Here is a 26812-nt window from a genome sequence, read left to right as displayed (position 1 = left end):
CTTCATTGTCAAAAATCCAGGTTTGTGCGTGTTTTTGTGCACCTATGTAATTTATATTGTATGGTTTACTTTAAACCAACTTAAAGTCATCTTTAAACTGACTTCTACTAAAAAAGTTTAAATAAATTATACTAGAAAAATTTTATAATTTCATTAGATTTTTTTTAAATTTACTTAAAAATAAATTTTAATTAGCATTAAACATTTTTAAAAGTTTTGGTTTTTGTTGAGTTTATTTAGACTCTAGTATACTTTATACTAAACAAATCAAAGTTATTGTATTATATAAATTAAAATATAGTTTTAAAATTATTTGATTTGTTTAAAGTTTAAGAAATTTAAATTCAGCTTACTTTAATTTATTTAAAGTATAGTTTTATATTGAAAAAGTTTTAAACTGTGTAAAAATGACGACTTGTCCAAAAGTGACGTCATGCAAAGGTGGATACTCATTCAAAAGTGACGCTTCGTGCAAAAATGAAACCCGTGTGAAAATGAAACCATGCAAAAAGAAAACATCCTTGCAAAAGTTGCGAACAACTTGGGTGCGAATTAATCGAGTGGAAATTGATTCGGGTTGAAATTGATCGGGTGGGAATTGATCGGGTGGAAATTGTTCGGGTGGAAATTGATCGGGTGGGAATTGATCGGGTGGGAAATGATTCAAGTGGGAATTGATCGGGTGGGAATTGATTCGGGCGGGAATTGGTTCAGGTGGGATTTAAATAAGGGGGAAATTGACCGGGCGGGAATTGGTTCAGATGGAAATTGATCGGGTGGAAATTAATTTGGGTGGGAAATGATTCTGGTGGAATTGATCGGGTCGGAATCGTACGGGTTAAAAGTTTGTATACCGTAATTATGACCTTAAATTTTTTGAAAGTATAAATTTAGCTCGGTAGTTAGGTGTTTTCAAAAAAATTTTTTATGTATTAAGAGAAAACACTAAACTTTTTATTGAACAGAGTTAAAAAGTTTATAAAATTATTTTACAGAGTTTTTTTTTTTATATAAACTGATTTGTTACAAATAAAACTATGTTTTCAAAACTAAGTGTCTGCCCTTTAGTGTAAACAGGTTAAAAACAAAAAGGAGCACTTGATCAAATACCAAAAGTTAGTTAATTTTGATCTGAAATTATTTTTTAAGCTTTTAATAGTATTTGAATTTTTGAATGTCAATGAAAAGGGGGTGTACGACTATTCAAATTACGACAAATCAAATTCTTACAACTAAAATTACAGCAATTCACATTCGGAAAACTCAAATTCTATCAATTAAAATTATGACAATTCACATTCGGAAAATTCAAATTCTGACAATCCAAACTCTTACAACTCAAATTCTGACAACTCAAATTACGACAATTCAAATTCTGACACAATTTAGCACGAGGGAAAGTTTTTTCACGGAGGGTCACTTTTGCACGAAGGGTCATTTTTGAACGAGAGTAAAAAAAAATAAAAAGAAAACTAAGTTATAAAAAAATATATATATAAAAATAAAAAGATTAAATAATTAAAATTACAGATCGAGGGTAAGGGTTAGTGGTAACAGTGATAACAAAAACAAAAAATTAAATAGTTATAATTACAAAATAAAGAAAAGCTATACAAAAGAAAAAATAAAATAACAAAAAAAAAAAAAAAAAAAACATATTAAAAAAAAATAAATACAATTTACCGACCAAAGGTAAACGTTAGGGGTAGTGGTAAAAGTAAAAAAAATATTAATTAAATTTTTTTTTTTGTGCAAAAGTGTACCCTCGTGCTAAAGTGACGCTCGTGCAAAAGAGTCGTCGTACAAAATTGTCCACTCCTGTAAAAGTGACCCTACGTGCAATAGTGACACCGTGCAAAAGTGACGCCCGTTCAAAATATTGGCACCCACCAAAAAACGTATAGCAACACAAAATACCACACAAAGTTGAATCTGATACAAGCCTGGACAAGACGTTAAAAGGTAACCAAGTATTGTGCGATTCGATAACCGAAAAGTTTTTTCGTTCACCAAGTCCTGAACCGAATATTATTAGCGTTTTTTATTTTTGTCATTCAATAAACATTATAAATTGCATCAAAAAAAATTGAATTAACCAACTCATGCAGGCACAAAAAAATTATTAATAAACTGGAAAGCAGATAAAACTTATAAAAATATAATATTTGTTCAAGATAGGTTTTTAACTTTGTAATTAAGTTTTGTTTACATTTCTTTTAAATTTAAACTTTTAGGTAGTTTTTAATTTAATTTAGATAAGAGTTAAGACTTTACTTAGATAGTTCTTAAATCCATTTAAGTTTTGACTGTTACATTAACTTATACAAACTGTACAAGACGTCAAAAGATATCCGTTGGTGTACGACTCGATAACCGAAAGGTTTTTTCGTACGACAGATCCTTGGACTAAAATTTTTGAGCGCTTTGTTTGTCGTTCAATAAATTATTAATTAGAATATGAAGTTTTCAGTGACTTTGAGTATTGTTAATGTTTTTTTTTTATACTTGGTCTAATTTCCAATTTTAGATAGTTTTTATTCTATGTAGATAAATTTCTAGGTATATATATATTTTTTTATTTTATAAGTTCTTAATTCAGTTTATTTGTTGTTTTTTTTTTGACTCATTACATCAATTAAATTCAATTTGTTTCAACACTAATACTTAATTTACCCATTCATTCACTTATAAGCTTGACTTTTTGAATATGTACCATTTTAGTTTTTTGTTTAGTTTTTTAATAATTTTTAAAATAACATTATAGATAAGCAACATTGTTATTTGCAGTTTACTATTTTATCATACTTCAAAAGGTCGTAATTTTTTTTACCACCGAAACCTGGTAGTAAATAAAACTTTCAAACTGCACGTCTTATTTTATTAATAAATTTTTTTCAAAATCCGCTTCCTATAAGTTTTTTTGTAATATTATAAAACACCTTTTTTAAAAATTTAAATTAAATTTCTTAAAAGATGAAAGAAGAGATAGGTTTTTAGTGAACTTTTAAATTCCGAGAAAATTGCAGTGAAAATTTTTAATTTCATACCGCTATATCAGATTTTTTTTACAATTCTTGTTACATCTCAAAATTTTTTTTTTCTGCAAAAACTATCTTCCAGTATTAATGCTAAGATTTGAATTAAGAGTCAATGTTATTTTCATAAGCCCGAAGTTTTAATTGTAGGAATTTGAGACGTCTGAGTTTAAATTGTCAAAATTTGAGTTGACGGAATTTGAGTTGTCCGAGTTTAAATTGACGGAATTTGAGTTGTCGTTTGTGAATTGTCCGAGTTTGAATTGACGGAATTTGTGTTGTCGTTTGTGAATTGCCCGAGTTTGAATTGACGGAATTTGAGTTGTCGTTTTTGAGTTGTCCAAACTAGAATTGACAGAATTTGAGTTGTCGTTTTTGAATTGTCCGAACTAGAATTGACAGAATTTGAGTTGTCGTTTTTAAATTGTCCAAAGTAGAATTGACAGAATTTGAATCGCCAGATAATCTTTTTTCTTATATCAATACAAAAAATTAACGTTTTTTAATAGATTTAAAAGGTTTATCCTTCTATTTTAAAGATTTCTTTTACTTGTTAAACTTTCTGAACAAAGTATAAATTCATTATACAAACTAAGTGTCTGCAAAAAATCTAGATTAATAATAAAATATAGTTGATATGTTTATATGCTAGATTTTTGGTAAAAGGTACATAAAATAGAGTAAACGTTATTATTCAGTCTTTCGCATAAAGTGATGTCTTTATTAATTATTTATTTTTATGGATAGGGCTTTATTATTACACCTTTCTGCTCTAATTTTTCATTTACTTGTCTCAACAGTCCACGTACCTCTTTATATTCAAAGCTTAAGAAATTATATATTTATTCTTTCTTATGAAATTATGATAAATTATCATAATTCAAGTTTCTATTATTGTAAATGTGAACACTTTCCCATAAAAACAAAACAGCACAGCAATAAACCCATGTGACTGACTAAATAAAGTTATCTATTCAAAAAAAAAAAAAAATTCTTTAATTTAAATTTACATTTATAAAGAGACAATGTTTAAAAGTTGATCTTTCAAATAAGTTGTAGTTAGATGCTTGAAAGTAAAACATAAGAGATACTTTGTAATAACTTTGTTATTACTTTATATATACAAACAAAGTGTTGTGTTCTTCTATTCAGTAACTTTTAAGTTATCTTAAAATCTTTAATCCTATTATATGTAAAATAAACAAATTGAATCTTTGTATGTAATCAAAATCTTTTAACAAAAATAGAAAATAGCATCTTTATCTGTGTAATTTTTTGTAGATAATATATAAATGTCAATAAAAGTCTCAATATTTTTAATAGTATTTTTAAAACCAGATATTTAATAGTATTTTTTAAATTACTTGTTAAGAAAGCACAAAAAAACTACTTAACACATATAACTTAAAAATATGTTTAAAATATAAATTAAATAACTAGATACTTTAAACTATCTACTATAACTAATCTACTAGAAAATAACTACTTAATTTTTTGTTATACTTAAACTATTTTTGAAAACAAATCTACTCTATATACTTTGTTTATAAATAAACATGTTAGTTACTAAGAAAGATTTTTTTACAAGTTAGGTTTTTATAGTATAAAAAACTATAAAAAGAATGTTGAAAGTTTTAGTTTAAAGAATGTCAACTTTATTAAATTAAAGTAGCTTTAATTTTATTGTATTTAAGTAGAATAGTTTTTTTAAAGTTTATACATTCATAAAACTAAAAAAATTTATAGCTTAATAAAAACTAGTAATTCTTTTAATAAGACTTAAGATTTTAAACAGACTTATCTTCAGTATTAGATTTAAAAATAAAAATCTAAGAAAAAAGTATTAAAAAGAAAAAATCAAAATACAAATTTTTTATATGTTTTCTTTTTTTAAAGTTTATTGTAAGGTCAAAAACAATTTCTAGTAATTTTGTGCTAAATTAAGTTAAAAAGACTGTGCCTAACGAAGCGTGCACAATTTGGCTCATTTTTAAAATTCCCTCAAAAAATTTTCCTTTTGGCTCCAAAATTCATAATTTGCTGAACAACATTACAGTGGGCTGATTTTGCTGGAATGTAATAAAAGAAATGGAAAAATGTTGATAGGAATAGAAAACATAAAAGCTTGATCAGTTTGTTTTATTTTTATCAACTAAAATGGTATATAGAAGCATATTATCATCTGGGACAAAAATTATCACTGTATAGTAAAATTATACAAGTTTACACTATACATTGAAAATTACAGATGACTTAATGTGCTGAAAGTAAATCTAAACTAATATAATAAAATTAAATATATTAAAAGTTAGTATACATTGCTATATCAGATTTTTTGTAGTATTTTGAAGTTACAAGTTTAATATTTTATGTGCAATTGAGTATATTTCATGTTCTATATAAGCATTGTTGATAATGCTTGATAAATCTAAACAAACTCAATATATTAGCATTTAGTAAAAAATAATTACATTTTAAAGTAAACAAATGTTCTTGTTTCACTCTAAAAATGTATTAGTGGAGGGATTAACTTAAATAATGGTTCGATTATAACTTTAAAAAGTTGTAATGGTGTTCTCTTGGTCAAAAGCAAAACATAATTCAGTGTAATTTCATTTTATTTTTTTTAGAGCATGAAATTGTACACAATTTAGTATCAACTTTCTATACTAGCCTCATAAATATTGTTATTTTATTTCAGTTAGAAGATAAAAGTTTTTCTTACTAATAAATACATGTTTTATATTTAAAGTTTTTATTATTATGCAGTAATCATTTAGTGTTATATATTTAACTTCAGTTTCTCACATAAGTTTTATACATCTATAGTCAGAAATTAGTTTGTGCATGTATTGTTTTTTTTTCAAATTGCTGTTTTTTGTTAATGTGTTGACCATATTAGCTCATCACAAAAGTTAAAATAAATTTAAGGGAGGTATATTCAAAATTTAGTTTTACAATCTTTATCCAATTATCAGGGTTGCCACTTTACCTGGAAACCTGGAAAAACCTTGAAAAACCTGGAATTCGACAACTTAGGCGAAAATAAATTGGAAAAACCTGGAATTTGAGAAATTTTGAAAAAAAACCTGGAAAAACCTGGAATATTGAACAAAAAAACCTGGAAATATCTGGAATGTAATAAATTTCAGATGTTCAGTAGTAAAATTTCAAATTGACCCAAAAATTCTATCATATTAATAAAATATTTTGTCACCAATAAATTTTTTTTTATAAAAAAACATGTTTGAAGTAGCTTTATATTATCTTTTAAATGTTTTTATACTATATAACACAGTTTCTTACCTTAGACTTAACTTTAAACCAAAAATAGACCCAAAAATGTTTAGTATTAAAAACCTGGAAGAAATTTGGAAAACCTGGAAAAAAATTTCAAAGAACAAAAGGCAATCCTGTTATCAAATTATCCATTTGTTTTTAATACTACTCAAATTCTAATGCTAAATTTTATGTTTATTCTTCACATTTTTATCTTTAATTTTACAGGATGTTAGTTTATAACCAATGTGCTATTTATCATTTTTTTATGTGCACAAAAACTAATAATGACAACATAAATTACAGTTAAATTTTTTTTGTCATTTTACATAAAAATTTAACTGCATTATTTATAAAATAAAAACATCACTACATGTTATTAATTTAAAATGTAAATTAAAAAAAATTAATTTACTTAAAAAGTTTAAATAAAAACCCAAAATGTCATTAAATTCAAGTTGTTGTCATAAACTTTAGCATTTGAATTGTCATCATTAGTTTCTTGTGGACAAGTATTATAAGAATAAAAACCCAACTGATAAGAATCTTGAAAAAATTTAAGACAAAATATGAAGCTGGAAGGAAAGTCAAATATATTTCAGATTTCTGCTATGTCAATTCCCACACAATGAATATTTTCAAAGAGTTTACTGTGTGTATTAAATATTTATTACAATATTTTTTAATGTTAATTTAAGTGATTTAATGAATAATATTTATTAAGCAATAACTAATGATAAAAACTTCTACAGATTTTTAATATTTGATTAGTTTTCACCACCAAATCAGGAAAAATGGTAAGTTTAATCTTTTAAATAGAATTTTCTTTTGCATTATTATTCGATTTTTACATTATAGTAGAATTCAAACAATTCTGAATTAATTAGATATAAATTATTATTTTACTTCAGTTTAATTTTCTGAGTTAATTTAATTGGGCTGCTTGAACTTAAAACAACTCATGCTAGTTTAATATATTTTACTATAACACTCATTTTTTTTTGAAAATCTAGTCTAGTTTTTTTTTCCTATAATTTGAATAAGATTATGTTTTGCAAGTTTCAATATTTTGATATTCACTAGTTTTCTTCAAAAACCAAATTTTTATTGATTTTGAAAAAAAAAACTCTGGTGTTTATTTCCAAAAAAATTTTTTTGGTCACATTGGATATTTTATGACAAAAAAGAGTGGCAACTCTGTGAATACTGTCTCTAAATACCATCCAAACTTCTGGTTTCTTCAATTTAAGAACTAAAATTTAAAAACTTATTGACATTGATTAAATTTATAAAACAGCAGACATTAAGCAAAATTTTCCAAAACAGGGTTGCCACACAACTCAAGTCAGTCTGGCTAGCTTGGAAATCTCAGGCCAACTTAAACTAGTTTCCAGTTTGTATCTGTTAATTGTTTCTGCTTTGGATTTTTTTTGAAATTTCTGGATAGTTTTTATGATTAAAAGTTTTTTTTCTTATCAACAATAATTTTTTATTTTTAAATATTAAATTCTTTTGTTATTATATGAATTTTAATTACCCAAGTCTGGTTAGCAGTATATTTGTTCAAGTATTTTAAACTTTCTCACCAACTCAGGCTGGCTCTGGTTTTTGCTTCAAAGAGTGGCAACTTGAAATTTCAGTTAAAATATAATCCAAAATATGATTTAATAAACTAATATAATTTTAACAAAAAATTTAGTCAGGAAAAGGCAAAGCTGCAGGTAAAGCAGGTCGCAAATCCCAAGTATCCAGGTCATCAAGAGCCGGACTCCAGGTAAGATGATTTGTTTTAACATACTTCTAATTCATTTGTATGTATACTGTTGAAAAAAAGACAATTTTTTTGTAACACTGGTTATGTACAGAATTTTCAGTTTACAAACAAAAAAACAATAAAAATGTACACATTTAATTAGGGTTTATTATTTTATTAAAAAGCAACATAATAATTTCAAAGTTTTGTAGATACAATTGATTGTACAATAGTAATTAATTGAATCACAGTAAAATTTTTAAAAGATCTTTTTTTGGGTATATTGAAAATATCTTGCTATGTCTCAATTTTTGTAGCTATCAATAAAATTTGCATTTTAAATTTGACATTTTTAAATTGGAGTTGTAATTGTAAACTGTATCTTTTTAGTTCCCAGTCGGACGTATCCACCGTCACTTGAAGAACCAGGCTTCTTCCCAGGGCCGAGTTGGAGCGACCGCTGCAGTCTACACCGCTGCCATCCTTGAATACCTCACTGCTGAGGTTTGTTTGATTGTTCATTAAAATTAAGTTAATAGCTAACTGCTTTGTGTTGTACAGTAATGTTGGTGTTTACAACCAAACTTTTTTACTCACTGCTGAGGTAAGGAACACAATAAAATAGATAAGTTTTATTAAACTTCTATTTCTAAAAAGTACTGTTTTCAAAAGTTTGAAAAATTTAAATCATAAGTTAACAATCAAACCAAAGTATTTACACATATTCGGTCCATAAGTACCTAACTAACATTTTTAATTAAATAAATAGTACTTAACTATTTAAAAACTTTTTAACTGCTGCCTTTTTTCTTAGAAACTGATGATTTTAACTTAGTAGTATCTGATTATGTTTTACTACAAAAATGACAATTTTTTGTTTTAAAAATGTATTGTTTCTTAGGATTTATTTCCATTTTTTAAATTCATAAATAAAATAAGTTTGATTAATTAATGATATAAGAATAGACCAAATATACATAGTTAAATAATCATAGTTCTGGTCACTAAATTAATAAAAAACAATTACAACCAAGTAAACCTCACTGTGTATAAAAACAATTTTTTCTAAATTAGGAATTCTAAGTATAACAACTTAATAATCACTAAACTGAACATAAAACTGTATACAGGGTTGCCACTTTACCTGGAAAAACCTGGAATTTGAAAATTTTGGCCAAAATAACCTAGAAAAACCTGAAATTTGAGAAATTTTGAAAAAAACCTGGAATTTTTAATAATTTTAACATTTCAGTATTAAAATTCCGATTTGACATCATATTAATATTTCTATCATATTAATAAATTTTTTTTCATCATCAAAAAATTTATTTATTAAAATACACATTTCAAGTATCTTTACAGTAAATGTTTTTATACTATTTAACACAGTTTCTTATATAGAAATTAACTTGAAACTAAAAATGGACCCAAAAATGTGTAATTTTAAAACCTGGAAGAAATTTTAAAAACCTGGAAGAAATTTGGAAGAAGCGAGTGGCAACCCTTGCAAAAGCCAGGAGTTATGTGATTGCTATGCTAATAAAGAAAACTATGAATAAATGTAATAAGTATTTTATAAATAGATGATTAAAAATCGCTTCCTGCTTTGAAAAGTAGTACTAAATAAAGTAAATAAATAAACACAAAGTTTGAGTTTGTATGAACTGTTCAGAATCTACAAATAAATTTGGCGCTAAATTAAGCAATTTCCAATAATTTACAAGAATTTAATACTTCAAATGAATAAGAATGTAAAAATTCTGTTAAAGACCCATATCAACCTTGTTTTTATTATTTTTTATTTTTAACTTAATTTTCATCTATAAACAATTAATCGATAATAAAAAATATAAAAGTAATTCAATTAAAAATAAAAAGTTCAAAAGACGTAATCTGTATTAATCTATATTCACTTCACTCAATTTAGATTCTACCATCACATTAACAAGTTTAAAATTTTAAGTAATAAGAACACAGAATCTCAACCATCCACACATATATTTAAAAGTTAAGAAAAGTAAAAACTCACAAATGTTTTTCAAGTATTGCATGTGAACAATTATAAATACAACTGTTTAATACTTTCCGTAAATGCAAAAAACAACAATTTATCATCCTACAGGTATTGGAATTGGCCGGTAACGCTTCCAAGGATTTGAAAGTGAAGAGAATCACCCCCCGTCACTTGCAGTTGGCCATCAGAGGAGACGAGGAACTTGATTCGCTCATCAAGGCAACCATCGCCGGTGGTGGTGAGTGTTTTGATTCATTATTTATATATAATAAATATATAATGTATTATATACTGTTATATAAAATAGTTTTATTTTATTTATAGTTTGATAAGTTAAGGCCTGGCGCAAGATATTTTGGTATGAAATTGCTTGGATTATATGGATTAAAAAGGGGTGTATGAATGTTTGTTTGGTTGAAAATGACGTAGTTAATTATTAAACCAGGTATATTTAGTAAATTAATCTCTTAATAAATATTTGTTAACTTGAAAAAATCTGTTAAATTGCCATTATAAAATGTTTAGCTTGGGCCAATCATTAGTTTTATTTTAAATCAGAGTTTACTGTCCTACATATTGTATAAAAAAGAAAATTAAAACATGGTTATCAACTTGAAAAATACTTATAAATAAAGAATTATTTATCACATTTTGAACTGTCTGTCTATATAGAAAAAGTTTGGGAAAATAACCAAATAGGTTTCAGTATTGTTGTTCCATGTGTAGCTTTACTTGAAGTTTTTTTTCATTGCTACGTACACATGCATAGATTTAAAATCTAAAAAATGTAAAATACAAATATTAAATATGTGCTCTGTTACCAATTGTTTATCAAATTTTGTAAACTTAATTATACATGTATATATAAATACTTGAGATTAATTAAATGTAATTAAACTTCCATTTGCATAAGTATTCATATTCGCAATGTGTGAGTCAGTAGTCAGAAAGCTAGTTTGAACTCCAGTTTATAGAGTTACAAAAGATAATTTTTGAAATTCCTTACATGTCAAAAGATTTGTAAACTTTAAATTAATAACAACTCCCCGCCCCCATTTTTTTGCCCTGAAGCCGAATTCTATAAAAATCGAACAAGATGAGTGTTTTTGTTTAAAAAGTTTTTACTTGCAACCAATTACGTAAAAACTAATGATATTTGTATTTTATTAAAATTGGATACTTGAATGTAAGCAACAATTGTTTGTAGTTATTTATTAACAAAAATGCCACTAAAATAGAATTTACTACCAAAACAAACATAAAATTTGTATCCAAGTTTTATAAATTACAATTACAAATAACTTAGCAAAAGTTTGAATTACATTATGAATTTAATATATTAATGAAAAAATTATATTTTGGTAGTACTAAATATAAATTTAATAGTATATATGTATATATATATATTATATAGTAAATAATCTATTATTACATAATTTTTTGAATTTCAGATAGATAATATAAAGTTTTATACTTTAATATAATAGTCCTTTAATATTTTTGCGTCCTTTAAGCCTTAAATTAGTCAAAAAAATAAACTATAAGTGGTTAGTTTCTATGGTTAGTTTCAGTTTCCTACTAATAATTTAATAAGTTTTTAAATAATAAGTTAAAAACAATTGTTTAAACTATGTGTTACTTGTACAAGTTATTTACATAGTAGCTATTATGTTAATAGTAGCTATTTTTATCAACTCCATGTAAAACAAGTATGTTCAACTTAAGTTTTAACCTGAAAACTAGTTTTACGTATATATTACAATATCGCACTTCAAATATCAAAGTTTAACTTTAGGTTTAAAAATAACTATATTAAGAATTATACTAAGTTCATCTCATGTGTTTTTTATAATTTTATATAAACTTAAATTTTAACTTGAAGTACAAAAATTTTACATATGTACTTCAAGAGTCGCACTTCAAATACTTGAAATATAATCAATTTTTATCGAACGTTTAACCAAACTTAACAGAAACTTCTTTGATTTGCACAGTTTTTAACTATAAAATAGTCATATCAGTTTCATCAAAAATGTAAAGTATTGGTTATAAATACTTATATTTAAATCTGCAAATGACTCACTCGATTTAGTTTCCACGGTTAATACGGGTGATATATATGTCAAAAAGAGATAAAAAACAAATTTAAAATACGACAATCGGTTTTGAGCAAAGCAAATAAATTAATCACTGATAAAATCATTAGGGAGTGAAAAAATTAGTACAAGTTTAAAATCGCGCCCAAATTCCAGATAGCAGGTTTTGGTTTATACTATTGTCGAGTCACAATCAAGCTCGCAACTTTCAAGTGTTTGCGCTTTTTGTTAGCTGTTGCCGCGCGCGCTCAATTGTTTGTATTGTTAGTTAGTATCGTCTCTGTGACGTCACTTAAACCAGAAAAATTTTTGTTTGTTTTTCCTATTTTCAAAACTTAAACTGGGTTCATTCTCAAAGATAATATTGTACTTTTAAATATTTGATGTTTTGCCGCGAATTTTCTCTTTTTTAGTGTGATAAAACATTTATTTTGTGTGCGCAGTAGTTTGTGGCCGGCGCTATAATTTCACGCTTGACTGCACATTGTGCGCGGTGAAAAGTTTTTCCTTGCTGCTGCTGCATTTTTCTCCGTGCTTAAATAATTAAATACTTGTTGTGGGTTCTGTTGTAAATACTTTTTCGCGCGTAAATGTTTTATTTATAACTACTAAATTTTAAGCATAAATTAATTCCTTACATGCATATTTACATTAAATATATAAACACTACAAAGTAATCGTTTGTGTGCACACTAGGCAACAATTTAAATCGGTAAATTGAGTTGACAATTTGGAAAGCTACTGTGCTTAAGTATGTTGGTAATTGTTGCATAAAACTTGTGCAATATGTCGGTCTCAATGCTAATTGTATGTTTAATGCTGTGCGGTTTTGTCTGCATACATATAAAGTTCCAATATTATGGCACAATTCCGACTTAATATATTATGTATAATGCAGTCAGATTTATGTATATGTTTAAGTATCGGTCAACAATTAATTTTATATTAACTAATTTAACAGAAATATGTACAAGTTAAACCTAATTTAAATTTAAAAAATAATTAAAAGTGTAAAGGAAATAAGTATAAGTATTGCAAAGAAGCATGTGCAACACATTAAGTTTATATAAGTAATGTTTTGATTAGAAAACATAATACAATAATTAAATTAAAGTGAGGCCTTCTGCAGAAAGTTTAAAAGAAAAATATATTTTGCATATACTTGAAATAACTAGTATTAAGAAAATAACAAGAAATTGTTTTTATTAAATGTTAAAAACAAGTGAACATATTAAATTTAAATATACTTATTGAAAGTAAAAAAAGTATACAATAAATGATAGCATGTGCTCTATCTATTTAATTTAATTTTCAATTAATAATTAAATTATTTAAGTTTGTATTTTCTGTTAAGTTAATTTTTTATAACAAAACAATTCAATTAATATTTCTTTTAATTACTAATATTTTTATTTTAATTGAAATCTTATTTCAGGTGTCATCCCCCACATCCACAAGAGCTTGGTGGGCAAGAAGGGACAGCAGCAGGAAAAATAAATAAAATAAATTTTAAAAATTCTGCATATAAAAGATGGAGAGATAGTTTTAATGTATTTTGTCATTCCTCTATATTGAAAAAAATGTTGTTTATATAAATTTTCTAACACATCGAGTATTTTGTATATTCTCTCTCCTCTATTGAGTTGTGTCTTCGTTTCTATTGGTATATATATACATCGCTATTAGTTGAATAAACAAAAAAAAAACAAAAACTCCCAGTATTATGATGTTACCTTTTTAATTCGGCAAGGTTTTAGGGGTCTGAGTATAGAGCCCTGTTAAGTAAAAAAATCCAACAATTGTTTGGTTCTAAAAACATCAAGCTCGAAATTCCCGTTAATTAACTGTGTTCTAATATTTCAAAGTTGAGGATCTTGAAAAATTTATATTATTGCCTGAAATGTGTTTTCGGTAAGGCCTAGGGACTCCGATTGTTTCTTACGCTATGTTGATAATAATGTCCTAGAACACCTGATTGGTTATCTCCTAAAACAATAAGCTTATAAAGCACTAATATATTATCCTTAAGCTTATAATAGGTACTTTTGAGCTATCAAATTAATAACACGCTGGTAGAATTTTGATTGAGGCTAAAATAAGTTGACTAGTTTCGACCATTGCCCTGTTTTTTTATTTTAGTAAATATTTTTATTATTTACTTGAATTTTATTATTTGGTAATTTATTATTTGGTAAGGCCGGAGATTTGTACAGAGCCCTGTTAATGACGAAAAAGCAGAAAGTTTGGTGCTAAAATTATTCGACTGAAAACGCGCCAACTAAATTTATGGTGAGATCTTGAATAGCTAAAGAAGATTTGTTATTTTATACTAAGTGGGGCCTAATACGTAAATAGCTGTTTTAGTTATGAAACTAATGACTATAGAAATTGATCGTATCAGTGCAAAGTGTAAGTGCAAAATGTTAAATTAGAAGTATGCTGATAACCATTTATTAAAAGATAGATTGTCTAATTCTAATAGAAAAAAAAACTGTATTATAGTTCTAATGAAACAGTATTTTATCTTAAAGATTCTGAAAGCAATTGCCTTAATCCCTCATACTGACACGAGCATAAAGTTAATAATTTTATAGGCAAATTTACTAATTTTTAGAAAACATAAAACTTTAATATTAATTATTTTCCTTATCTTAAAAGCTATCTAAATTTTTTTTTTTAGATAACGCACATTTGTCTTTAATTAAAAAAAAATATTTGTTTTGGGGTTGGAATTGTTTCATGGGTCCCTCCAAAAATAAATTTTTTTTTTCAAGTATTTTTTTCCCTTATTTTGCATGTTATTTAAACTCTTAAATGTTTATTTTATAAATAATGTTAATATCTTTTAGGATATGGCCCAAAATCAAAATGATGAATATTACACTATCATTTGCCTTGGCCATTTCCTAGATAAAAAATAAGAATGTAAATTACAACAAATTTTATTAAACTAAAATAATTTAATAAAATTTGTTGTAATTCACATTTTTATTAATTTTTTTTTCCTTTTATCAACTTTTTATTTAGGAAATGGCCAAGGCAAATGATAGTGTAATAAACATCATTTTGATTTGGGGCCAAAACGTAGATATTAACATTATTTATAAAATAAACATTAAAGAGTTTAAATAACATGAAAATAAGGGAAAAAAAAATATTTATATTTGGTTCTAATACAATAATAATGAAAAAAAAATATTTTTGAAGGGACCCCATGAAATAATTCCAACCCCAAACCAAATATTTTTTTTTAAGTTAAAGACAAAGGTGCGTTCTCTAAAATAAAAAAAATTGTTTTTAGATAGCTTTTAAGATAAAGAAAATAATTGACTTTAAAGTTTTATGTTTTATTTTTAAATTAACAAATTTGTCTATAAAATTAACTTTATGCTCGTCATACTGACCTATAATGATACCAAATCCATGTGAAAAAGTTACCTCTCAGTAGGGAATTGCGAAATAATTTCAAAAAATCTTCTGTTACTAATGTAATGATTGTCAGTACAAAAAATACAGTACCGAAGGTTCTGACAAATAAGATTTAAGAGCTAAGTACTGGTTAAAAAGATTTTGTAATCTTGACAAAAAGACAGCTCTAAACCTCTAACGTTGACAATTTTGCGCGAAGCAGGCCGTAAATTTTTTACTTTCAGGGTTGCAAAAAAACCTGGAAATTGAAAATTACGTCTAAAAAATCTGAAATTTTGAAAAATTAAATGGAATTTTCAACATTTTAAGTAGTAAAGTTATGATTTGACACAAAAACGATTATCACAAAGGTAAAAAAAAATTTGTCATCAAATTTTTTTAAATTAATAAACACAAGCAGCTTTACAGTATCTTTTCATTGTTTTTTTTACTGTTTAGCAGTATTTCTTATATTAAGCTTAATTAAAAATAAACTCAAGTATTTGTGCTTTTAAAAACCTGGATGAAATTTTGAAAACTTGCCAAAAACATTAAGGAAATGTGTACTTCGGGTACAGTTTAAACGGATAATGGACTTGTATATATAACAAATTAATTGGAAACTTACAATGAAACATGTTTATTATATAATGCAGAATATTTGAATTACTTGGCCTATCTTTTATATAGCACATAAAGCTAATACATTTTAAATTTTCAGTGAAAGGTAAACATTTTTAAACAAATATTTTCTGATTATTTGAAGAAGCCATCTATAAAATTTTTAATCGCTAATTTATTAGGTTTTAACATGTCTTGAAATAAATGAATTTCAGTTCTGCACTAGACGCTATTTTACTTCACTCCTGAGTATAATTAAATTTTTTAAACATTCTTAAGTGTAGATGTTCTTGTTGTAACTTGTTTATTTTATATAGCGCTTGAAGCTTAATGTAGGCAAGATGCCTTGCATAAATAATTTGGGTAGAATTATCAGTGGGAGTTGATGGTAAAAAATATTAGTAGGGTTAATTATTGTCATCTAGGGACCTCAGTTACAGAGTTATCAAACAATTTTCAGATTTTTTATCAAATGTCACACAACAAAATAAAGATACTTGCATGCTCAGGCATGTTTAAACAAATTTACTCAAAACAGATAAGGAACAATCAATTAAAAACTATTATGTTGAAATTTGTAGCTTTGTGTGATTAATTTGTAATTAGTGTGATTAATGTTACTAACCTGGGAGGAGCATTGGTTATTTTTATTACTCCAACCAGCAAAAATATTTAAATTTAAATTTATCAGATATTTAAGATCTTTTCCCACTATATGTAAAATTAAAGAATTGTACTCAAAATAAGACTAATATAAATTCTAAAATTCATTTTGACCGAGACTTTTCTAAAACTCAAAAAACTAATGATTGATATTTCCACAACTTTCAATAAATTTCAAATATATAAATTATTAATTCTAAAGACTCAATGCATTCAAAGTATGAATGTTAAATAGATAAAGCTAAAGAGATAAGTGATGAAAATATAACTATGAAAAAACTTCCAAATTCTTAACTAAAACTTATGTCAAAATCCTGGATTACCAAAGGTACTCTAAAATCTACTAGGCATAAAAACAATCTTTACAAAATACTTTGCAAAAATAAGTTTAGTAACATACACAAAAAAAAGAAAAATAAGTTTACAGAAATTAAAACCGTTCAAAAAAAAGGTATTTTGAAAAAAAAAGCTTTAGAAGTTGTAATAAAAATTCAGCAGACACTTGGAAGGTAATTAATGATATAGAACAAAACAGAAAAAAAAAAATTCACATAAACTTGAAGTTAAAAAAAATATTTTGTTAGTCCAGATAAAATTGTAAATAACTTGAACCTACATCTTGCCAATATTGGAAAATAAACTTACTTATAAAAAGAATTTGATCTAAACTCCTTTAGCCCAAAATACCACTATAATAGTTTGTCTGGTTTCATGTACATGAAAATGTAATAATTAGTATAACAAAAAGTTTAAGTTCATATAAACCTAGTGGTGTAGATAATATTTCTATTAAAATCTTAAGAAAAATAAACTATCATATAGCCCCAGAAACTAGTATCAACTAATAAAGCATTTCGGGAAAGTAATTACTCAAACTGTTTAAAAATAGGCTTAAGTTATATCTATATACAAAGCAGGATCAAGAACACTTCTAGCAAACTATTGACATATTTCACTCTTGTCAAATATAAACAAAAATATAGAAAAAGCCATTTATAGTTGTTTATAAAAGTTTTTATGAACTTCAACATCTTGAATTCTTCTTAGTTTGAATGTAAGGAGGGACACTCTACTACCTTAGCTCTGTCCGAGTTAGTGGAAAGTACAATGTCCTCCTTTTATAAGGGAAATGTATATTGTGCTGATTTATTAGATCTGACATCAGAATATGAATCAGACTGGGAGGGTATAGAAGTAGGAGTGACACAGGACAATTTATGTTACTTATTGAAATATAGTCTTGTATTTTTTTATTTGAATTTTCGGAATTTGATTTGTCTGAATTTGAAAAAGAAATTATTAGATATTGAAAGTATGTTCAAATTTGACTTGAGAATTTTTATGCACGAATTCAAAAGAGATATACTACTATTTAATTTTAAGCCTTACTTTACAAACGTTTATAAAATACATAATCATCTATCAAGAACTCCAGAAACAAACTATTTTTTCCCAGAGTAAATGGTCTTTATGTATTTAGATTTAAGTCATTGTCCTATCTTGGTTGTAAACTATGGAAAGAGTTTCCCAGAAACGTAAAAGATCTAAGCTATCTTGGAGCATTTCAATTTGGACTGAGAGATAATTTACTTAAAAGACAATCAGAAAACTCACAAAATTAATCTTTACATAACATTAATTAATCTTTTATCTTTGTTGTTGGTGTTTGCACTTTATTTTTTGGGCTAATTGCTGTTGGTTTCATAAAATGGGCGTAAGTAGAGCTGGATTGGTCTAAATTGGTTTTGTTATTCTTAAAATTACTATTTTTTTTCTGTTTCTTGTATCTAAAATTGATAGTGTTGTTTCATCCTCATTGACAGTGTGATAGAACAAGTATGTGTTTTTATTATTGTTATTTGTTTTACTAGATCTTAAGTATTATATTTGTTAAAAAAGATAGAGATCCTGAATTCAGTTGTATAAGCTTCAAACTTTTTACTTATTTTGGTTGTTTGGTTTTAATTGTTAAAGAAAAATTTGCTTTGTGTTTACGTAAAATTTATATAACTTGAATTTTTGTTAAGTTTTGAGGAGTAGTTTTATCAGTAGTAGGATTTTATTTTATATACTTAAAACAAATTTAATCAGTTACTAGTCCTATATTTTATTGATTAAAACTGATTTGTTTACAAATCAATAAAATAGTTAAACAAATTTTTGATAATTTTAAATTTTATACCTACCTACAAGCTCATATACTAAAAACTTATAGACACTATTTAAAAATACAAGGTGCTCATACAGTTATGATTTTACTAAATTTTTTATTTATAATGACATAACCAATTTTACCCTCATATTTAATTTTGAGTCATTTGTTGCATTTTTTGTGGTTGCTCTTGTATAATGGGCAACAAGAAAAATGTGAATGTACATGATCATAATAATCGAAATCTAGGGGAGGAGACGGGGTGTGGAGCGCATGGTAGACTATGGTTTCCATGGTCAATATTGGCAGTAATTGGTTATAAAAGGGTGCTTAGCATTTTTAAACTTAAATAAATCTTAATATTAATTTATATATAAATACTTTTTAAGTTTTTTTCTTCCTAGTTGTTTGAAAGTTAGCTCAAAGTATTAGTTACATGCAAATGGTGGGCAGCTCAATGACCGAAAGGTCTTTCTCCACACCAATTCATTGACCTTAACTGTGAGCGTTCACATTTTTCTTTCTTATAGTAAAAGGATTTGTCCATTTAGAGATTTTTCTAACTAAAATACTCTAAATACTCTGGTTTGTTAAAAAAAAACAATAAAAATGTCCTGTAACAACTGTGGTAACTGCTGTGCATTTCATCATATAATCGGTATATAACAAGATTTCCAAATCTCACTATTACCTTAGTTTTTTAATTTATAACCAAAAATTTTTTATGTATTAATTCATGTAATTCATTTTAATTCATACAATTAATTCATATATAAATGTGTGTAATACAGTTAATATCTTTCCGTTAATAATATTTTAATTACTTCAAGATAAGAAAAACAAAAAAAAAATTTGAACTCTCTTCTAAACAATTAAATAGCTACTGAGCATCCTAGATGTTCTGAAGTCATGAACATGCTATTCTTGATAACCAATGACTCAGGGTATTTACTTTTACGCATAAAATAGTTATTTTATAATAATAAAAGCATATAAATTTTAAGTCAAGTACAGAAAATAAAATTGTCAATCTTTTATCTTTGCCTTTTATTTAAAAATTTGTATCACAATGACTTTTTATATAATTGTCATAAATTTTGTATTATTTTGCTAAATTGTTTTGGTTATTTCCGATACATCTAGAAATTATAACTAAAGTAAATGAGCAACAGCCTTATGTTTGTCACCTTACGTATACTATTGTCAAGTACTACTTAATTTTGTATAAGTAAAGACTGTTGATAACCTATTAAAAAAGCATCAAAATTGTGTAAACAAGAATTTTAAATTAAGTTTGTAAAGATTGAGATCCAAGTAATCCAAAATTGATATTACACTTTAATAAGTAACTACTGTGAAAAACTAGCTAAAGTGACAACAAAAAAAAAATTATAAGAATAATAATATCCAAAAGTAAATCTTTTTTTAGAACAAAAATGTATACCAAATTGAATTTATCAAACGCGTATAGTTGTTATAAAACTTAGAAAACCTTTAATGAGCTAAGACTGGACAAATAGTGACTAAGAAATCTCAATCACAAACTTGGAGTTCATTTTTAATAGATATTTAACTTACTGTTTTCAAAAGATTCTTTATAGGTTTCTTTTAATGATTTTGTGCCCAGCTGGAAAGAAGTTTTGCATTTTATCCAAACTTTAAAAAATATTTAGAGTGTTTAAATGGTTTATTTTCTACACTAGCAATTTTGTTACGTCAAAGCTCGATTATTGTAATTTGCAAAATAATTTTTCCATTGTTAGGTATCTAACAATTAAGAAAGTATGTAAAATTTGAGTAATGACTATCTCCAAAAAAAAAAGTGAAATAAGTTTATAGAAGTGGCATTAGTTAAAAAAAATGGTAACAGTATTTTAGAAAAAAGTTTTATAAATTTGTATTCCTACAGTCGTTAGTTTTTGTCTATATTTTTAAACTAAGATATGTTGTTTTAACTAAAGTGGTTGCTAAAAACTTATCAATACACATTAGAACATTCAGTAAAAGAGATTTAAACTAAATTAAAAAACTTTATAAATGTTTTGCATTTCTTTGAACTCTAAAATACTTCTTTTGAAATATTTATGTACAGGGTTGCCAAATTAAAAAAAAAAAATCTCCAGGTTTTCAAAATTTCTTCCAGGATTTTAAATATACATATTTTTGGGTCATTTTTTAGTTTTAAGTTAAGTTTAAGGTAATAAACGGTGTTAGATAGTATAAAAATATTGAAAACATACTATAAGCTACTTTAAATGTGTTTTTTAATAACAAATTTTGATGATGACAACTTTTTTTTATATATATGATATATTTTTTGTGTCAAATCGAAATTTTACTACTTAACATGTTGAAATTTATAAAAAAATTAAGTTTTTCCATTTATTATTTCAATATGCTCAAATTTCAAGTTTTTTAGCCTAAATTGTCAATTCCAGGTTTATAGGTTTTTTGGACACCCTGTATGTATAAAGCAACTAAAGCTGGTTTAATTCAGCTGGTTTATTTTTGTTTTAAGAAAGTGAATATAAACTTTTTCAACAAAAATAACTAAATAAATTATAATAAATTTAAAATAATTTTATTAACATTATAAAAAAATAACTATATCAGGTCGTGCTTTGCTATGAATTTTTTGAAAACAGAAAGTAATAGAAAACTTAACAGAGAAAATGAAAGAGTAGTTACATTGAAAAAGTAAATATACACACTTGAATCTCACAAATATTACATTAAGAAAAAACTTATTGCACTGCTGGAACAAATGCAAGTAGAAAAAACAAATTGATAACTAGTCAGGAAAAAACATGTATCAGTGCTTAAAATTTAAACAATATATATTCTTTGTTTTTAAAAATCTTTTCTTTAGTTTTCTTTAAAAAAATACATAAATAAATTCAGATAAGTATTTCAGGTTTTCATTAGTTAAAAATAATTTTTCAACCTCAATTTAAAACATAAATATAAAGAAATATATCAAAGCAGCCTTATCATTCAAAAATACTATCACTCGAAAAATAAAATAAATTCAACTTTTTTAATCCACAAAATCCTGATTTAAACCTCATCACCAAAAAATTCCTGATTTAAACTTCCTCATCCACAAACTCCTGCATGGTTCTCCTGTTTTCCTCCTGAAGCTGCCTGTTCATTTCTTCCTGCTCCTCTAAGATCTGATCATCTGTTTTCTCGAAAAACCTATTAAAAGTACAACAATTTTTTATTAACAATTTTTTTGCAGTTTTAACAGCTTTGTTTAGTTCAGCTCATGCACTTTTTGCATTTTGAAGAAACAGTTTGGGGTAAGTTTTATTTTGAAAATCAATTTGTTTATCCCAAAAACAAGGTGTTTGTTTAATTTGCTTTTGTAAATATATTTTTAGCATAAAACACTGACATTAATAGCATAAAACAGTCAATTTCTATCTATTTCGAAATTTCAAGCTTTGTTTTACTTCTCTTCAGCTTTTATTTACATAAGCGAAATAATAAATAAAATTGTAATGCTTTCATACAAAACTTCTGAGGTATTTCAAGCGTTGTATAATTGTTGTAAGTTAGGTAACAAATTATTTTAATCCAATTTTTTACATACAATTACAACAACTATATTTATAGTTCAATTTGAAAAACTTGATAGACCAATTTTTTTTTACGCGTTAAAATAAAACAAACTTGTTTTATACCTTAAAAACATTTATTTAAAGCACTCACATGAGTTTAACTAGGAATCCGATAACAACCAGTAACAAGACAGCAATCGGCGCAAACGAAAGGGCCAATGTTATCACGACTTTCCTCCTCTGATTGCGACGTTTTAACACTTCATGCAATGTAAAGTTTGCCACGTGGTGACGATGAACTGTGATAATTTCAGTACTTTAACATTTATTATATGGTCTATTTAGATATGGTATATTTTAAATAATAAAGAAACTGTGTTGTAAATACGTTTCTGAATAAAGTTTCAGAAAGTCGAAAATATTGTCGTATAGCTGTAACTTAACAAAGTACTTTATATAAGTTAAAAATATATCTTTCAAAGTTTTAATAAAAACTATCCAACAAAACTGACTTTTCTTCTTTTTATGTTTCGGGTGCTTCTTAACGCAAATGTATCCATCTTTAATTTTATCAGAGTGCTTGCAAATTTCATCTTCATGGCAAACATTAATTTCCTCACAAACATCGTGTTCATCTGGTATAATTAATATTTTTTTTGTTGTTCAACGAAATAATTGAAATATATTAGATTTGATCATACACTTGAGGGTTTTATGTTTATGTTAAGCAAATAAAATTAGCTATTGTCAGTTATTAGATTTGTTTTAATAGTATAAGTTGTTTTTTTACAAGAAAAATATAGGATAAAAATTCGATATTTGACTTAAAATAATTGATATGTGTTGTACTTAATCACACATTTAAGAGTTTCGATTGTAAATAAACTATTACATTAAGTAATAACTATTTGATTTTAGTTAAGAGTGTAACTTAGCGTTACTTTGTAGTTAAAACAGTTTTTAAACAGTACTCAACATTTTATGACGTCACAATACTTAAAAAAAGTACTTATGAAGAAATCTCAAGTTCCTAGTTACAAGAGTAACAGACTACTACCTCATTATTGATAACATTTATTCTAAAAATGTGCATTACAAAGCAATAACTCTGAGACTTACCCAAATTTATAATTTTAAATTTAAAAAGTTCAAACTGTAACAGATTAATATGTTGTATAACTAACGATGTACTTGTTTCGGCTTACATTCGTACATTTCATCAGAAAAAATCCAATTCGAAACACAAGTATGGTTACTGTCGCAGGGGTTGTCATATTCACATATAGCTGTTGGATTTTATTTCTTTAAGAAATCAGAACAAGTATTTTGCTGTTTAGTTGTCATTTAACGCTTTTAACAGTTTTAAAGTGTAGAAAATACTGTTTGTGCTATACGTTTTGTACGTTTTTTTGGTATAAAATTGTTTATGTTTCATAATTTTAATTACAAATTTTATATTTTTGATTAGCTTCACTTAAAATAGTTAGCCGATTAAAAATTAAGTCATGCTGAAATTTGGGTTTTATAGTAACGAGTTGTATAGCTACTAAACTCAAATAGAATTTATTTGTACATTTGAAATTAAAAACTATTTTGTAACTCAAATCTATAGCAGTTTTAAAATTACTTTGTACCTTTGCAACCGAAAACCTATGTTACTTAAACATAAAAAAAACTTTTTTAAAGTTAAAAAAAGTTCCTACTAGAACTGCCCAACTTTAAACTAATTTGTAGCCGTCAACACCTTGCACAAAACAGAACAACTTTCAGAAAAGTTTTAATTAGCACGCTGTAGAAATTATGCTAGCTATTGATTAGTTATTTTTTAAACTCACACATATTGCACCTAAATCCTTCCACATACGGCCTCGTCCGTTCGTTAGGGCAGGAACAGTGCATTTTACCAAATAAGTAAAAACATTCCCCGGATTGTCCACAATAGGCGTTGCATGGTGAATCTGAAAATAAAAACTCCATATTCGTCATAAAAAGTCCCTTCTTATTGTAAATATTGTTTCTTATAGTATTAAGTTTCAACTTGTATTTTTTGGGAAATAGTCTAAACTAAAGAGTTGCTTACTTAAAAATTAGACTTTATGAAAAGGTTTGGTTTTAGTAAGTTAAGAGCTGTTGAGTTTTGGTCACCACTTCGTTAAAAAAAGTAAGCTTAACAATTTTAAAAACAAAAAAGTTAATTTAGTTTTTAAATATGCTTCTATTTAAATACTTGTTTATTTATTTTGAATTTTAGTCTTTAAAATAACAAAACATCTATATTAAAAACATCAAACCTTTTTAAAAGTAAAATTTCATTGTTACTAACTTTCATTAAAAAAGTAAATATATATTTTTTTAGGTAGAAATTGAATCAAATAAAAAACTTACAGTTTTCTGGTAAAACTCCTTCAGTTTTATCTAAAACAAATTAACTTTTAATAAAAAACTTAAAAGACTATTTGATAAGAAAATTTTACTAACATTTATTTACAACAAAACTTAGAAGTCCTAAATTAAAAAAGTTTAAGAAAATGAGCATTTTTAGAATACAACAAAATTGTTTAAAAATTTTTTTATTCTAAAACAAAAATACAAAAAAAGTTATTATTTAATTAAGAACAAAATTAAATTTAATTGTAAAAATTATACTTCCTCATTTATTTTGTGATAAACAAGTGTTATACGCTCGAAGCATATTTGTTTTAATACATTTTTAAATTGTATTGTGAGTTAGAAACTTTTATAAACAACAATAGAATTTGGTTACCAAATTAAGACGCTTAAAAAGTTTTTTACGCTTATTTTTATGAACTATCAGTGAGCTAAATGAATTTTAAATGATTCAACAAATTGACTAATAAAGTTCTTATTTTTAGATTTTAAATCAGATAATTTGAATGAAAAAAATTTCGATAGTTTAAAGTACTGTTTGTATCTCTTTTGGTTAGAAACTGAACTATTTTATTAAAAAAAATTCTAATATGTTTAAACATAATATGTATGATTACTACAATAGTTAGTTTAGTTTATGAAATCATATACTTTTTACAAAAAATCCATAGTTAAGTTTGAGTTTTAGGCTTAAAAAAAGTATGTATAAATGGCAGGTATCATAGAATATTTTTTGTTGTTATAAAAATTAAACTCACAATCTTCTGTAGTATATACTTCAGTTGTATCTACAAAAAATTTTTTATTATATAACTTTTTTTGTAACTATATTTTAAATTACAACCTAATAAATCAGATGAAAAAATATTTTTACTAACATTGATAAAAAACTTATCTTAGATACCGTAACTTTAAGAATATTACTAAATAGATTTTTGTTAGAGTAAAATAACATCAAAACATTTAAATCTGAAACAAGCGACAAAAAAGTTATTGTGTAATTTAAGTACAATGTACTTTACTAATTAAGAACATTATTAAAACTTAATTATCAAAACAAAACTTCCTTATTTATTAAAAATTGACCAAATTTAAATGTTTGACACACTTATTATTTTTTGTTAATTAGATTTATTTTTTAAACTAAAACTACTTTAACAACTAACTATGTCCATCTTTTACTAGGCATCTGAATTCTAATACAGTGTTTTCTATTGGAACACAAGTCTGGTTCTCATTGCATGGGTTAAGTTTGTCACAAACCGCTATATTTATATGGTTTGTTTTATAAAGTTAAAAAGTGTTGAAAATTTTAAACACAACCTTAAAAACTTTTATGTATCTAAACTATATTTCTTTACATATGTCCATATAGAAAAATCATTGCTTTGATAAAACTTGAGTATAAAAACAAATATTATATCTTTAAAGTTTTGTATCAAAAACAGTATTGGTTTAGTTTTCCAACGCTTAAAAGTTAATAAACCTTAAACACTTAAAGGTCTAAATACAACTAAAGTTTTTTAATAACAACTAACTCATACTATCGCAACTGAAACCATCTTTATAAAGAACCATATTACCACTTGGACAATTACAATATTTTTTCCCGCCAAAATACAAGCACAAGCTATCGGCCCCGCAAGGTAGGTCGCATAGAGAGTCTGAATCACAAAGTTTGTTGTATAATCTTAATAGAGTGTTAATGGTTCAAACATAGTTAAAAAATTTAAATAACATTTTGATTGGTTTCTTCTCTATCAATAAGAATATCAAGCTTTAAAATTAAAACTCCCTACAACTTAACTCACTTGCTTTAAAATAAAAGTTTTTTATTTTG

General features: G+C 25.5%; 1 protein-coding gene across 1 annotated transcript; it reads left to right on the top strand.

Moving 5' to 3' along the window:
* The first annotated feature begins 7064 nt into the window (after nt 1-7064).
* Nucleotides 7065-13867, top strand: LOC145830205 (histone H2A.V-like). The gene is made up of 5 exons (XM_082938124.1): nt 7065-7111; nt 8014-8088; nt 8458-8571; nt 10190-10319; nt 13613-13867. Exons 1-5 carry the CDS (start codon nt 7109-7111, stop codon nt 13672-13674), a joined length of 384 nt encoding a protein of 127 aa, XP_082794250.1. The 5' UTR covers nt 7065-7108; the 3' UTR covers nt 13675-13867.
* The last annotated feature ends 12945 nt before the right edge of the window (nt 13868-26812 follow it).

Source organism: Thalia democratica, chromosome 2, assembly GCF_965202585.1.
Source record: "Thalia democratica chromosome 2, ktThaDemo2.hap1.1, whole genome shotgun sequence".
Classification (NCBI taxonomy): Eukaryota; Metazoa; Chordata; class Thaliacea; order Salpida; family Salpidae; genus Thalia; species Thalia democratica.
Note: the sequence above shows the minus strand (reverse complement) of the source record. Positions and strands in the feature narration are given on the sequence as shown.